Below are 16,907 nucleotides of genomic sequence, written 5' to 3' on the forward strand. Positions count from 1 at the left end.
TACTTTACTTTTCTTATGAAAAGAAGTATTGCTCCAATTATTTTTTCCCTTAGAAATAACTGAGCTTAAGTAGAATATTTTTTCTTTCTTTTATTGAATGACCTCTTCTGAACTGAGGATGAATTTTAAGTTAATTTCCAAATTTAAAAAGGCATGTTTAAACACATGCTATGTATATCTTTTAAATGATTGAAAATGACGAGGCAGCCCCTTTCTAGATTTAATAAGGATGCATGTGATCCCAATTTCTGATTGAAAAGTGTAAAAGGAGTTTTATTGCTGGCTGTGCAGTTGGAAGGAACCTTCTACAGAAAGACGCTGATGCATTTTATTTTAAATCAGGTCACACAAATACAAAAAATGCCGTAACGGTAAGAGCATTTGCTAGGTAATTAGAATTTATGTATTTTATTTCCTCTAATTCAGAAAGATACATATTTAGATTATGATTTTCAAGGAGCAAAGCACAAATGCATTTTAGGGGGGTGGCATCTTGAGGCAAACACTTAATCTTTTGTGACTTCAAAGCACTTTGTTCCTCGAAGCTTGAGTTGAACATTGATGAAACAGTGACATGACTATTGAAATGTTAGAGCTTTGCAAATAAGCCATGTTAATGATTATGTTAAATCAATTTTCTTTCCTTGTCATAAAAAGGTTAATACAAAATTATATTAGGACAGGGTCAATTGAAAATAATTAGTATTAGATTTGGAGGATCCACTCACTTTTTTAGTACCCAATGAATTTCTAAGTTATTATTAGTATATTCAATGAATGTGTCACTTTTTTTTTCCTGTTACTGTTACTTGATAGTGAATTTATATGTGCTCAGTTTAGCTTTTTCTTTGGTATTATGCTTTATAGTCAAAGTTGGAAAAGTGTTAGGCTTGTATATGTTTCTAATTAAAAATATATTGATTTTAATATTTTCCCAGTGAAATAATTCAATATGTTTATTTATTTAGGAAATAATTATTCATTTTCCCTCAACCCACTACCTCCTTTCCCCCAAATTTACTTCTATCCTTACCACTAACCTAAAATTTATGAATTATAAAAATTGCCTGAGCAGATGCAATGACCTTTTTATTCTTATTAAAAATAATTTAATTCTTAGCCTCTGTTGCTAATTTTGGCATTAAATTATTACTTTATTTGATCTTAATTTGGACGATTAGGTGAATATCTCTGAGAGGATCCTTGAAATGACAATGTTCAACTATGGATACAAGTTAAATTCAGTATTTATAAAATTATTTGAAGTTGGCCCTTTCTGGTCAGGAAAGAGCTATGACTGTATAGGATCACAATAATTCTAATCCTTTTAGTATTTTTTGCTTTCTTTTATAAAAATACATAATATGACATTTGGATGAAAATCAGTGTTATCTAGTGTTAAATCATGGAGTTATGAGTGTACTAATTTACATGAAGGAAGTAGTAAAGCCCAGCGAGTTGAAGACTTTTAATTGATTCTCCTTCCCCAATCCCAGGAGAAACATCTGAAGAGGCTGATACTGAGATGCCCAAAGTTTATGAGCCAATTGAGTCTTTTGATCATCTAAAGGAGCGTTTGAATATGTTCCTGCAGCTCTATAATGAGAGTGTCCGTGGTGCTGGCATGGATTTGGTGTTCTTTGAGGATGCAATGGTCCACTTAGTCAAGGTCAGTGTCCACACCCATCAGTGCCTCCCCAAAGTGTCAGACTGTTGGTTTCACACCAGAATTTTCCCGTCCTCTTTCATTTTCATCTCCTAGGAGAATTTTTAGTTTAAAAATAAACTCAGTGCTACATTCCAATTTAATTTCTAAACTGAATGCAATATGTCACACATATAGGCTTAAAATCAGAGCATGTGTACTTCAAATGTGTGATGTGATAATTTTATTCACTGTTGCTGCTGTATAGCTTCCAGCTCAATATTTTCACTACATAGAATCAATGTGGTTGACATCTGAGTTGAAAGCACAGGCAAAAATTTTGATTACTTTTTGCATCATGCAAAAGATAACTATAAAAAATAGTGCAAAACTTTTGAAGACATTATGTTAAGCAAAATAAACCAGTCACAAAAAGACAATTACTGAATGATTCCACTTAAATGAGATACCTAGGGTAGTCAACTTCATAGGGACAAAAAGAAGAAAAGTGGTTGCCAGGGACTGGGTGGAAGAGAGAATTGGGAGTGTTTCATGGTATAACTTCATTTTTGCAAGATAAAAATGGTTTTGAGTACATTCAACAATGTGAATGAATGTACTTACTGCCATTAAACTATGCCCTTAAAAATGGTTAAGATGATAAGTTTTATGTTAGATGTATTTCACCACAGTTAGAAATAATAATTTAAAAATATGGCATAAATAGTTGACTTCCAGTTGGATGAAAATTCTGTTAGAATGAACTCGACAAAGAAAATAGTTTCCTTTCTACTTTGCCATATTAGTCATTGAAGTATCCATTCATAGGACAGTTGATCCTCTAAGGTTGCAAATAAAATATATTATTCACTTGATAACTTATATGACCTAATTTATCTGTGATGGAAGACAATGACATTCAAAATTGGTTGCTGATATTCTCATGTCATTTATGTGAATTACTTCTTTAGACTATATCCTTTTAGTTAGGAAGAAGACAACTCAAGGCTTTCTTCCATTACTTAGATTTAAACAGAAGGTATGATCTCATAATTATAAATTGTCCCCTCTAATTATCACTGAATCTTAGAAATGGAGAGGATTGTAGGGGTTATCTAGTCAACCCTCCCCCTGAAAACGGAAGAGTGTGAGAAAGGCATTTCTGCCAGGCTGGAATAAGTCTGGGAGAGAGAGGAAGACAGAGAGTTTGTTCTAGGGTTGGATCTCCCCAGCATGAGGAATTTAGCTTGAAAACTCTAAATTCCCCAGAACCTGAGACATTTATACTGAGTTATATATGCAAATGTTCTTTTTTAAAAAAATTTCTTTATTGATTAAGGTATTACATTTGTGTCTTTATTCCCCTATTACCTCCCATCCCCCAACGCATGCCCTCACCCCCCTGTTGTCTGTGTCCATTGGTTAGGCTTATATGCATGCATACAAGTCCTTTGGTTGACCTCTCCCCCTTACCCTCCCCTACCTTCCCTGAGGTTTGAAGTTCTGATCGATGTCTCTCTCTCTGGATCTGTTTTTGTTCATCAGTTTATGTTGTTCATTATATTCCATAAATGAGTGAGATCATGTGATATTTATCTTTCTATGCCTGGCTTATTTCACTTAGCATAATGCTCTTCAGCTCCATCCATGTTGTTGCAAATGTTCTTTCAAAGCTAAATAGAAATAACATTTTGAAATTAGCTCCTAATTAATAGTTGAGTAAGAGTTATGTGTTTCAGGAAGCATAGTCTTCCAGATTTAATGATTAAAAGGAAGAAGAAGAAGAAAAAGAAAAACATTTTTCTGAATAAATAATACCAAGACCACTTCATGACTAAGTACCTACTGGAGATAAAATCTGATTGGCCTGGGATTTCATAATTGCTCAAATTGAGGATAAGGTTATTTATGTTAGACTCATGCTTGAGGAAGTTCCCCAGAACTGTCTTTTTTTCCCGTGTTTCACAGCACAGATGATGACTGGTGAGCATTGCTTCACTTTGGGCATGACATTCAAGACCTGGGTGCATCAGCACAGGGTCCTTGACTGTGTTTTTCCTCACTCTCAGAGCCTTTAATGTGTCTATTCTGGAATTGGCTAAAGAATTCATGACTGGATTTTGAGCTTAAAGACTACAATTTTCACAGTCTTCTAGGATGACCATCTCTTCTACACTCTTGTTTTCTGTAAGAAATACATCCAAAATCTGTGTCATACTGGTGTGAGTCTTGAAATATGTGACCTAGTTATAAGACATGTTAGAAACCAAGAGACAGAATTTAAGATAAAATTTCAACAAAACAGGATATGATATGAGACCAAGCATATTTCTTAATTCATTCCTTAATTAAAAGAAGGATTTTCTTTTAAAACAGAGATATTTCTGTGATATCTCTTTTGTGTCTTTGGTTAATGTTCAAGCCCTGGCGTGTACATTATTTATGATCTAGCACCTGCCTCACACTCCAGTTGGATGGGTCATGCTCTGCTTGGCGTGTAATCCAGAAAAAAAAAAACTTCTTATGATGAAACACATCCCGATTGCAGGACATCTCACCAATACTGCATGCCCAGCAGGTGCTGCATTGTATAGATTGATCTTTTTGTGTGTTCTTCTTTCCTGCGGGATGATAAGTTCCATGAGGGCGGGCATCCAATTTATTCACCTCAGCATTCACTGGCTGGAGTACTGCTGAGACAGGCACACTTGAGCTGCTTGATAAATAGGTTTGGAATTGAACCAAGTCTCCAATATAGCCCGATCTCACAGATTCTCACAACAGAGACAGGAAAATGGTTTTCATTTCCTGGGGCTACCACTGAATTGGGGGAAATAATTCAAAAGCCAAGAATAGTCAATATGAATAGCACATAGATTTTCCTGAATTTCGAGAAAGGATGTTTAACAAAACCTTGGCAGAGTGCAGAGCCCGAGTTACTCCAGGGAGCTTCCCCAGCCGCAGGGAAGTGACTCCTTCTTAGCCCCAACCCACTCTCTAGAGAAAAGTGGGATTACTGTAATACCCCAGGCTTAACCTGCAGTTAGGAGGGAAAGATCATTACACACAAGGCGAAGAATGCATCAAGGAGAATTCTGCACCGAATTCCTGCTAGGTAGGATTGGAGGCCTGATGATGTAAGTAATTCATTCAATACCAGTAAAAGCCAAAGAAATAATGGACTTTTACCACAATTGGGACTTGGAATGGTCTGGGGCTACTGACTGAAATAGAGTAGAGTTCTGGTTGGTGAACCCATAGGCACTTCTTGGTAGATATCTTAGATATCACTGTCTTAGCCAAATAATAGGAGGGTGTTTATGCTTATTTTCTTCTTTAAAAATAAATTCTGTATCTATGCCATATTTGGGGAATTTTATTCTCTTCCATTTAAACGGTCATGTTTCAGATGTGGAGGATATTCTAATCAATTGTGGGATCTGTATTCCAAAGGTTCATATTTTGAAATTTCTTTTGTTTGTTTTTTTCCTATCCTGCTGCAGTAGGTTGAGCAAACTAAAGGAAACCTTTAAGTCTTCTTTGTTTCTCTTTTTGAAGACCCAGAGCAAGGCAAAGTCTGGGCTGACTACTGACTTAATCTATAAGGTCTCTTTCTAGTTTCCTAAAGGCACACCCCACATTCCTCACTCTGTTCAATATTATTAAACACTGTTCTGTTTCAGTAATGCCCTTATTCCGCCAACCATTATCCCTGTCCATTCTGATCCTAAGAAACGTACAACTTCCAGAATGCTATGTAGAATAAGTAGGAAAAAATGGAATATTTACATGTTGGATAATATATGCTTTTTCTGTTCCATATTCTAGATCTCACGCATCATTCGCACTCCCCGGGGAAATGCCCTCTTAGTCGGGGTTGGTGGATCGGGAAAGCAAAGCCTGACAAGGTTGGCTTCGTTCATTGCTGGCTATACTTTCTTCCAGATCACATTGACAAGGTAATAAGGTTTAACTCTAATTAACCATAAATGGATTTGATAAACAGTTCTCAGAGGCCGCCTGAAGTTAAGAATGCATTTTGCTTATACATAAAGAAATCACAATAGTTTTTCTTCTTCAGTGTTGACTTATCATCTTTCCATTTCAACTTCTGTTATGAACCGTGAAGATTTCACATTAATAATTTGCTTTTGAAACATTTCAGCATCTCATTGCAGTGAATAGCTGGCTTTGTCTTTATGTTATGCATGATGTGGGTATTATGTGTATTCCTTTTGGTGCATCTCAGAGGAAATTTATCCCTACTAAATGTTAATTCAGATTTCAAGAATGTTAATAAACTGGAAAAATAGATGAAAAATAATGCAGATTTACTTATTCAGACATTCAAAAATATTTATTGAACAACACCTATGTGTCAGGCACTGGTGAGGTACTGAGGAGTAGATGGTAAGCATGGTAAACCTGACCTGTGTTATCAGGGAGTTTACAGTAATTCAAGGTGGACAGACAGCTGAGCAACTCGATATATATGATACATAGGTGCTATCTATGATAAGGAAATAAATGCAGACCAGGTGTTGTTGAAACAGGGGGAGGACTCCTAACCTAGTCTAAGCGATGGTTAGAAAAAGACTTCCTGAAGGAAGACATGTTTCAACTAAGACCTGAATATGAGTCAAAATTATCCCAGAGAAGAGGGGCCGTAAAGAATGTTCCAGGCAAAAGAATCAGCACATGTGAAGTCACATTCGAGGCCCTGGAAGAAGTTAAATATAGCTGGGTGTACGGCATATATACTTGTAGTGTAAAGGATGTATGTCAGTTATAAGGTGGGGAAAGGAAGAGAAATGGAGTCCTTTGAAAGTATCATATGGATTTGGACTTCATCCTGGAGCAATAGGAAACCATTAATGAGTTAACCACTGGGGGAAGCATGTCAGATTTGTATGCATAGTACAGAAAATAGATGGAAGGAGCTAGACCAGAACTGTTACAAAGCTGTCCAGGGATCTAGGCAAGAGATGATGGTGCAGTGAGTGGTAGCAGTGAGAAAGAAAAGAGGACAGACATATTCAAGAGATCATGAGGAAGTTGAGCTTTTGGATTTGTTCTATCCTGGTTCTGGCCTGGGAAACTAGGTAAGTGGTCCTGCTCCTCATCAAGATGGGGAACCCCAGGAGGGTTGTCAACAGATATATGTGATAAATGTGTGTAGAACAGGGAGAATTATGAAGAGAAAAGTCAACATGAAGAGATAAGCAGGGGTAATGCAGAGATACTAAACAGAATTTTAGGGTTCATCAAGATGAGAAGCAGCAGGCCAGTTTGGGAAGTTTAGTTGCGTTAAAAATTATTCGAGTTTAATTTCTAGGTATAGGAGCAGAAAGTCTTGCCTATTGGACATTGATATAGAGCTGTGGCTTGGCACAATAGGGAAAGCACGTAGCTATCTTGTCTCATTGATGGAATTCCATAGATACATGCACAAGCTATTTTAATCTTCAAAAGCACTTTGTAGGTTAGCCTCTTTTATAGCCGAGACTCCAAGAGGCAACGTCTTACCGGAAATCCCAGATCTACCTGGGAACTGACTACAATATTACTGGTTTCTGGTCTGTCTTGACCTTCACTGCTCCCACTGCCACAGTAAAATATCTTACGACTCCCCTCTTCATGAAAAATTATTTCCTCTGCATGTCATACTGGGAATGCTCCAGTACTGATGAAAAGGGGGTGAAGGCCTCCTTGCTTTCTCATAGTCTTCAAGAGACCATCCTGCTGCTAAGCCTTTGCACGGCCATATGGCCGAAGGTCAAGGAGCAAGAGCCACAGGTTTGGAAAGCATGGCCATTTCTTTGTATATGACTCAGGTTAAATTATTTGACCCTCTTGATCCAGGAGACTGAGCTGAAAGTTTTCCTATAGCATGAGAAGTTAGGGAAAGATATTTTCCTTTTTTTTTTTTTTTTAGGGGGGACTGTGTTTTTTAAAATTCGAATCTCTCAGATCTCACTTCTCTAGAAGTCTTTTAAATATATCGATGCATGGTAGTGGTACTTCTGGTTCTAGGGTTTAGGTTATAGAGGTTAAAAAAAGCACAGTGTATAGAAGTTAAATGTTCAGTAGCTTAAAAAAAATCAGAAGGCCATTTGCTCTTATGCTCTGAACTCAGAGTTTATTTAATGGCACAGAATTCAAATAATAATTTAGTAAGTCTGAGTCTCCAGGGCTGGAATATCTTTATTTTCACTTTTGGTGCTAATGGGCTACTCTGTACTGGGACCTCTCTAACATTTCATGATTGCAAGCTAATTTTCACTGAAGTATTGCTTTTGACAGTGAAAGATTTATATTGGAATATTTTATAATGTTTCCACCTATTCTACTACAGTGTACTGATTGCTTAGCAAATCCTTTTATGTGGGATCCATAGATGCATCGAGAAATATTGTGTTGGAGATGAGGAGGGCACTGTTTATAATAGGGCATCTCCCTCATCTCATATAATGAAGGCTTGGAATGATTTAGTTTAGTTTAATTTAATTTGTGAAGTATCTTCTAAAACATCATTGCAGATGGTGCTTAGTAAATATTCCAATTTGTCTCTTCTTTTGTCATTACCAAAAATATTTTCAAAAGGAAACATAAACACATCCAGGTGACATTTAGTTGTGGTACACATTACATTTTTGTTCTAGGTTTACTTTTCACTCTAGATCTCTCTCTCTCTCTCACTCTTTTTTTTTTTTTTAAAAAAATTTTTATTGATTTTTCACAGAGAGAAAGGGAGAGGGACAGAGAGCTAGAAACATCGAAGAGACATCGACCAGCTGCCTCCTGCAACCCCCCACCGGGGATGTGCCCGCAACCAAGGTAATGCCCTTGACCGGAATCGAACCTGGGACCCTTCAGTGTGACGCTCTATCCACTGAGCCAAACCGGTTTCGGCAAAATGTGGAGTTTTAAAAATCAAGTTCATCTTTGCGAGTAAATGTGTTACTTGATGTTAACTAGACTTATTGTGATTATTTCACATTATATGTATACAAACCATTATGTTGTACACCTGAGATTAGTATAATGTTATACATCAATTATACCTCAATAAAAAAATAGTTCTTGACTTTAGTTTTAGTACTCAAAACTTTACCAAGATGCTGCACTTCTATTACTCCCAAAAGGAATAGCTATTAGAAACTGAAATAAAATTTTAAAAATCAGTTTAATATTTGTAAGTAAATATAATGAACCAGTAACATTCACTTACATTTAAATACCCATCTGATGCAACAATATCAGCATTTTTTTTTGCTTAATTAAATGGCATAAAGCATTGTTTTAAGGATCTTTCCTTAACATCAAAATGATTTAGCTAATGACACAATGACAATATTTCCTTAGATCCTACAACACATCAAATCTGATGGAAGACCTGAAAATTTTGTATAGAACAGCCGGTCAGCAAGGCAAAGGAATCACTTTTATTTTCACGGACAGTGAGATTAAGGATGAGTCATTTTTGGAATATATGAACAATGTTTTATCATCGGGTGAGGTAGGAGTTCATTTATTGTTCATGTATTTTGTCTCTTCAGATTTCCTCCAACTTTAGTGCTGTCTGTATTTCCTTGGATGAGAGTTTTGAATAAGTACTATTATTGGGGGTTAGGTGATCAGTATAAAGAATGGCCGTTTCTATTGGGTTTTTGGAGAATAAAACTCCCAAATATGTGGAGCTATCCATTTAAAACCTCAATGAGTGCTCCAAGTGAAAAATGAAACAAACAAACAAACAAACTAAAAAACAAAAACAGAAGAGGGAGGTTATAAGGACAGGCTATGACTTTGTAGTTAATAATAGAATCGCTCGTGTATTTTAAAAAGTGGTGTATCTCATCTTGAAGGCTGTTGGTTAATTTCCTAAAGGCGAGTTTAAGAACACACATGGCAGAAAGACATTATAGAAATCGAGCTACCTGTTTCCATCTGTTTTCATAGGTCTGTACTGAATTTGAATGTCTGCACTTTTTTCAGGTCTCCAACCTATTTGCTCGTGATGAAGTTGATGAAATTAACAGTGATCTCATATCAGTCATGAAAAGAGAACACCCCAGACGTCCTCCGACCAACGAGAACCTGTATGAGTATTTCATGAGTCGGGTCCGGCAGAACCTCCACATTGTGCTCTGCTTTTCGCCGGTGGGGGAGAAATTTCGAAATCGAGCTTTGAAGTTCCCTGCCCTGATTTCAGGATGCACTGTTGACTGGTTCAGCCGATGGCCGAAGGACGCCTTAATTGCTGGTTAGTGTGGTGGGAAGTCTTATATTGGAGTGCCTGGCTTACAGTGTTTGCTTGTTCACATTCTGTGCTGTGTGCTGTCACTGTACTGGATTGAGTCAAAAATCACTTTGTCCAGGGTTAGAGGACACACTTTCTACTTTTTCCCAAAGCTTGGTCGTCAGAGAACAAGATTGCGCATGGGTTAATGGACAGTGTTCTAGTTCTGTAACTATGTCTCAAGTGGGTCGCAGGCAGGCTCTGGAATGCCACAGGAAGCCACTGAGATTCTTAATTTGATAGCATTTCTGTTCCTTCATCGGTGGATTGGCCAACCTACAAGTAGTTTAAGCCATGTGTCTCTTGGTTGATTTCTTTTCGTGGCTGCAGTGCTGGCAATCAAATCGGAAATCATTACCCAGCAATCCTCTGATGGTGTCTGTCCTTAGAAAAGGATGATTACCAGAGTGTTCTGTGGCTGGGGCCCCTGCTGCTGCTTCTGTCTAGTCGTCCATCCTACGGGACATTAATGCTTCTCTTACTCTGTGAATGGATTCAACATAAAAGTAGTAAAGGAGATATTAGAGAGCACTCATTTAGTTCAAGGTCTTTCCCAGCTTTTGATGAGAAATTATCTGTGGATATTTTCGGTGGTGGAGATACTTAGGTTTCACCTTTGACCTACTGCATCAGAACCTTAGGGGAACCCTGATTCAGTGGCAGTGGCTGTCACACTTTTTCTCTGATTATTGTATTTTAATACTAATTAAGAAGAGTCTTCTATCCCAGTAAAATCGCACAGGTAGCCATAGTAGGTAAAACAGTGAAAAGTGGAGAGGAGGAAGCATTCTGGAGCCTCCTTTTCACCCCACCTCACTCCTGCCTCCCACACCTGCTCTCCAGCTCTGTGGTAGCCAGTGAGAGAATGACTCATTAGCGTGTCTCCTGTCCTTTATAGAAGGGGAGACTGGGGATGATGAGCTGAGGGACTTGTCAGAGGCATAAGAAAACAGTAGCATCAGTATTTTGACTAGAAGCAACATATATATTTTAAACAAACTCTTATCCACTGGAGAAGTTTTGTTCTTAGGATACTACTACTGAAAGCTGTGGGTTTTCCAATGTGTGATTTTAATATATTTGAAGGACAACTGTACAGTTTTCTCTTTTGTCAGATAAGGGTTGAGAAAAGCCCATTGATGTAAAATTTAAGTCCTATTAAAATGTAAATACATCTAAGTGTAAACTTAAAAATTCCTTGAAGTCAGATATGAATGCAGTGCACAAAATGACAATATTTAAGAGCTATGCTATATTAAAGTTTACTATGAAATGTAATCATTAGTATGAAAGTACTTTGTAGGATGGCGGCATAGTTAAACAACTAATCTGCTGCCTCACACAACAATTTCAAAAATACAACTAAAAGACAAAAACGTCTACCACCCAGAACCACGGGGAAGCTGGCTGAGTGGAAGATTTACAACTAAGAAGAGAAAGGAGCACAATCGCTGAAAGGCTGAGGTACGGAGGCACGCGAATCGGGCCGGCGGCGGGCGGCTGGGTGCGCGGCTTTTCTTCAACCCGCAGGGAGACAAGCTCCCGATCACTCTGAAATCCAGTTTCTGGGGACACTCGGGGGACCCAGGCACCTACGGGGAGAAGCTGGACTCTCGGCCATCGGGTCGGAAAGTGAGAGTGACTTTTTTGCAGTGGTGCGCCCAGCAATCATTGTTTACTGCGCTGGAGCGCGGGGCGCAGGGACTTGGAAACAGGAAAGGCAGAGACGGCTGACGGCAGCCATCGCCGTTGGCCACGCCCCAGCCTAGTGACGCCCTGAGGCCCCGCCCCGCACATCCTACAAACCCGCCCAGGCTCCACACAGCGGCTTTTGCATATAAATGGCCTGTTCTGTGGCAGCTTAACCAACTGCAGCTCCAGTCAGACTGCTCCAAAACCGCCCAAGCAAAGGAGGAGAAAACTAGCCCTTGCTGTAGCTCCTGCTGGGGGACACACAGTACACAAGGGTACACCAAGAGTGTCCACCTCAAGTAACTGGGAGGCTGACCCTAGTACACAAAACTACCCTACCAACTTAGGGAAGCAGAGAATATGAGAAGGCAAGGAAACAGATCACAAACCAAAGAAATGGAGGAGAACAAGCGACTGGACATAGAGTTCAAAACCACGGTTATAAGGTTTTTCAAGAATTTCATGGAAAAGGCCGATAAATTCTATGAGGACCAACTAGAAATTAAACATACACTGACTGAGATAAAAAATATTATACAGAGACCCAAAAGCAGACTAGAGGATTGCAAGAATCAACTCAAAGATTTGGAATACAAAGAGGCCAAGGACACTCCTCCAGAGAAGCATGAAGAGAAGAGAATTCAGAAAGTTGAAGATAGTGTAAGAAGCCTCTGGGACAACTTCAAGCGAACCAACATCAGAATTATGGGGGTACCAGAAGAAGAGGGAGAGCAAGATGCTGAAAACCTATTTGAAGAAATAATGAACGAAAACTTCCCCCACCTGATGAAAGAAATAGACTTACAAGTCCAGGAAGCGCACAGAACCCCAAACAAAAGGAATCCAAAGAGGACCACACCAAGACACATCATAATTAAAATGCCAAGAGCAAAAGACAAAGAGAGAATCTTACAAGCAGCAAGAGAAAAACAGTTAGTTACCTACAAGGGAGCTCCCATTCGATTATCAGCTAATTTCTCAACAGAAACCATGCAGGCCAGACGGGAGTGGCAAGAAATATTCAAAGTGATGAATAGCAGGAACCTACAACCAAGACTACTCTACCCAGCAAAGTTATCATTCAGAATTGAAGGACAGATAAAGAGCTTCACAGATAAGAAAAAGCTAAAGGAGTTCATCACCACCAAACCAGCATTATATGAAATGCTGAAAGGTGTTCTTTAAAAAGAGGAAAAAGAAGAAGAAAGATAAAAATTATGAACAACAAATACATATCTATCAACAAGTGAATCTAAAAGTCAAGTGAATTAAAAATCTGAGGAACAGAATAAACTGGTGAACTTAATAGAATCAGGCATAGAATGGGAGTGGATTGATAATTCTCAGGGGGAAAGGGGTGTCTGTGTGGGGAGTACGGGAAGAGACTGGACAAAAATCATACACCTATGGATAAGGACAGCGGGGGGGGGGGGGGGAGGTAAGGGAGGGGGGGGGGTGGGAACTGGGTGGTGGGGAGATATGTGGGGAAAAAGGAGAAACAATTGTAATCTGAACAATAAAGATTCATTAAATTTCAAAAAAAAAAAAAAAGAAAGTACTTTGTAAACTATCATGTAAGGTACTAATTATTAACAAAAATTATTTCAGATGACAATCACAATGATATACCATAATTAAGATTATTTAATTTAAATATGGAGTCCTTTCTGCCAAGTCCCTGTATTAATCATCCCTTCCTTCACAAGACAGAAGTCTTATTGATTCTTCCTTTGTTTATTTCTCTTAAATCTGTCCCATACTTTTAAATCTCATGACATCAACTCAAGCCAAGATTACATGGACAAGGAAACTTACATTTCTGTGTCCTCAGTTCCTGGCAAGTGTTCTGACCTTCATGCATGCATCTACTTGTTCATTTATTCAGAACATATTTATTGAGTGTTTTGAGCCAGGCACATTGGAGGGCAAGACAGACTTGTTTCTTCACTCCAGATTCTCCTCCCAGCAGGCTCATGCACAGCCTCTGACAATATGCCTCATCAATTTTATCTCCAGTGTGGTCTCTCCTCTGGCTTGAAATCAGTGCACTTCACTGCCTGCTTGACGCACTCTCATGGATGTTTCACAGGATCCTTAAACGCAATATGTTTGAAAAGGAACTGGTTCTCCTCTGGCCTCTCTCTCCCAGGAGGTCCCATCATCGTCCCTCAAATTGCAATCAGAGATTTCTTGTCTTTAGCACCTCTCACCCTTCGACTCTCAGGTCTATTCCATCATCAAGTCATGTCAACTTTATCTTCTAAATATTGGTGGAGTCTATTCAACTTTCTCCTTCACTGACACCCGAGGCCAAGCAATCACTGTCACTCACCTGGAAAACCCAAATAGCTTTCTAATGGTCTCTCCTCCTCTTTCACCTGCCTCCCATCCATCTCACATTGATAAATAGTCTCGGTTACTTGCATAGATGTAGATACTGCTCCACAATGACCACATTAATTTACTGATCAGTTACTATTGGTGAAAAGATGCCACTTTTTTTTCTTTGCCAACTATCACCTGATAGGTTTGTTCATTTCATTCCTTCTCTTTATTTTCATTTTTACCGGCCATATTTCTATTTGCAACTCTTATGTACATTATTCAATATTTTAAATATTTTTAAAGCAAATCCATAGGCCATCTTTTCTAAGATTCATAAAAATGGTTATGATAAGATTTAACTGCATTATATGAAATGCTTTAAAGTTCCTTGGGGTTGAGACCAAGTGTCATCCTCTTCTTTTATTCCATGGCACCACACAGTGGTGGGTGTGTAGCAGACACTTAATATGTATGTGGTGATTGATTAGCTCTGACTTTGTGGCCTATTCTTATAATAGGAAACGCTATTATAAGCGCTATCTAAGCGTTGTCTTAGAACTGGCCCTGTGTTTGGCACTGTTGGGAAGATAAAAGTGAACAACAGGAGGTTTTACCCAAACATTTTTAAATGATGCTGCAAGTTAGAAATGACTGCAAATGACTAGCTGCTACATTTAAGAACAAATTGGCCCAGGAACAAAAAAAAAATTTAGTGGTGAACATTCCATGTGCCAAATGCAGTCAGAGTGTGAGGGAATCAAGGGTTTGACAGGTTTTGAGTTAAAAAAAAAGTAAATGAGATTGTTAAATATGAGTGCCAGGTGGGCACTGATTTCTGAGTTATTTGTACCACTTTTGTCCTTATGTAAACCATACAACAGGCTGGCTGCTGACCAGAAGCTGCAGCTGTGTAGAAGAGACTTCTTTGCATATCTACCAGAAAACAAAGTATGATGATAGACGTAAAGTCTGTGATAGTTTTGTACATGAAAGGGAAAATAAAATTATTGTTGTCATAGGCCTGGGACCAAAAATGCTGACTTATATCTACTTAGTTAGGGCTAAAAATGGTATGGAGTCCTAAGAAATAACGAAGTCTTTAAAAAATAGCCAGTTAACTATTTCCATGGTAATTCATGTTCATATTTCACATGCTGTCATCTCTCTTCTTTCTTTCTAGTGTCTGAACACTTCCTCTCTTCCTATGATATTGACTGCAGTCTGCAAACCAAGAAGGAAGTGGTCCAGTGCATGGGCTCCTTCCAGGATGGGGTAGCTGAGAAGTGTGTCGATTATTTCCAGAGATTCCGACGTTCTACCCATGTGACTCCCAAGTCATACCTGTCCTTCATTCAGGCCTACAAGTTCATATACGGAGAGAAGCATGTGGAAGTGCAAACTCTGGCCAACAGGTAAGTGTGAAGTTCAATTATGGAGTTATTTTACATCAGTCACTCTCAACGAGGGCAAATTTACTCCTAGTGGGCATTTTTGTTTGCTAAAACTCCAGTGATGGGAGTGTGGAGCAGCACTCCTGGCATCAAATAAGTGGAGGTCAGGGCTACTGCAAGACATCCTTCAGTGCATGGGACAACCTCTGCATCAAGGAATTGTTCAGCCCCCAAGTGCCAACAGTGCTGGAGTTGAGAAGCCCTTCTGTCAAGCCGATTCAAAGGATTATGGCTGCTGGGGGCTTTATTGTTGCCCAATAGGATAAAATGTTGCCACGTGTTTATGTGGCCTACCACTTTGCCTAATATGGACTGACATAATTATAGAAATATTAGACCTGGAAGGAAGCTGAGGACCCAGGCATCCCCTCCTCCCCCCTCGCTATCCTTTCTGAGTATCTAGGATACTCTGTTTGCTGCTTATATGCACTGTATATAAGTGAATACCTACTTAGCTGAGATTTGTTCCAAACTTCATTCTCTACCCTACTCTTCTCTGACCACTTACATCTTCTGCCTGAATATGGACAGAATCAGCCAGGGTTGTTACCTGAGGAACACCTGGGGAGTGATTAGACTAAATAACTCTGAGGGCTTCAGTCTTTAAGATGCATTAATTCAGGCTCAGACAGATAGCTAATCCCTTCACAATGTTGTTCTGATGATTTTAAATTAATTTCTCCTCTTGATCCTAAATCTTTCTGCTTTTAACCTCATTGGTCTCTTTCTTTTTAAAAAAATATATTTTTATTGATTTGAGAGAGGAAGGGAGAGCGAGTGAGAGAGATAGAAACATCAATGATGAGAGAAAATCATTGATTGGCTACCCCCTGCATCCCCCTATTGGGGATTGAGCCCCCAACCTGGGCACGTGCCCTTGACTGGAATCGAACCCTGGACCTTTCCGCCCACAGGCTGACACTTTATCCACTGTGCCAAACCAGCTAGGACTCATTTGTCTCTTTCAAAAAGTGGAAGTTATTGATTTTCCTTGCTCCATGATAGGCCTTCAAACATTTGAAGTCTATTGTCATTTAGGTAAACTTCATTAAACATGTTTCCTGCAGGATACAAATGCTAGATCCACTGATGTTTCTCATGTTACGCAGAATATTTTTAAAAGAATGTATTTTATTGATTCCAGAGAAGAAGGGAGTGGGAGAGAGAGATAAAAATATCAATGATGAAGAGAGAATCATTGATCGGCTGCCTCCTGCAGGTTCCCTATTGGGGATCTAGCCTGCAACTAGGGCATGTGCCATGACTGGAAATTGAACTGTGACCTCCTGGTTCATAGGTTGTTGCTCAACCATTGAGCCACACTGACTGGGCATACAGAATATTTTTAGCAGGTTCTCTCTTCCCACACACAGTCTATGGCAAACACACCAACATTTTTAGGCTGGAATCAAGCCCTGCTGGATTTGCTGTTTATGTATATACTTAGTCTTCTATAATATAGACCACTTGGAAAATGTGGCCCGCTACCACA

At 38.9% G+C, this 16,907-nt stretch overlaps 1 protein-coding gene across 1 annotated transcript in view; it reads left to right on the top strand.

Annotated features, from left to right (window-relative positions):
• DNAH5 (dynein axonemal heavy chain 5) overlaps positions 1-16,907 on the top strand; it is a 196,369-nt gene that overhangs the window by 130,805 nt on the left and 48,657 nt on the right. The window contains exons 52-56 of the mRNA XM_054714356.1: positions 1,497-1,669; positions 5,474-5,604; positions 9,011-9,164; positions 9,644-9,911; positions 15,145-15,376. Of these exons, the coding sequence (XP_054570331.1) occupies positions 1,497-1,669; positions 5,474-5,604; positions 9,011-9,164; positions 9,644-9,911; positions 15,145-15,376 (958 nt within the window). The remainder of the gene's footprint in view (positions 1-1,496; positions 1,670-5,473; positions 5,605-9,010; positions 9,165-9,643; positions 9,912-15,144; positions 15,377-16,907) is intronic.

Source organism: Eptesicus fuscus, chromosome 4 (genome assembly GCF_027574615.1).
Source record: "Eptesicus fuscus isolate TK198812 chromosome 4, DD_ASM_mEF_20220401, whole genome shotgun sequence".
NCBI classification, from domain to species: Eukaryota; Metazoa; Chordata; class Mammalia; order Chiroptera; family Vespertilionidae; genus Eptesicus; species Eptesicus fuscus.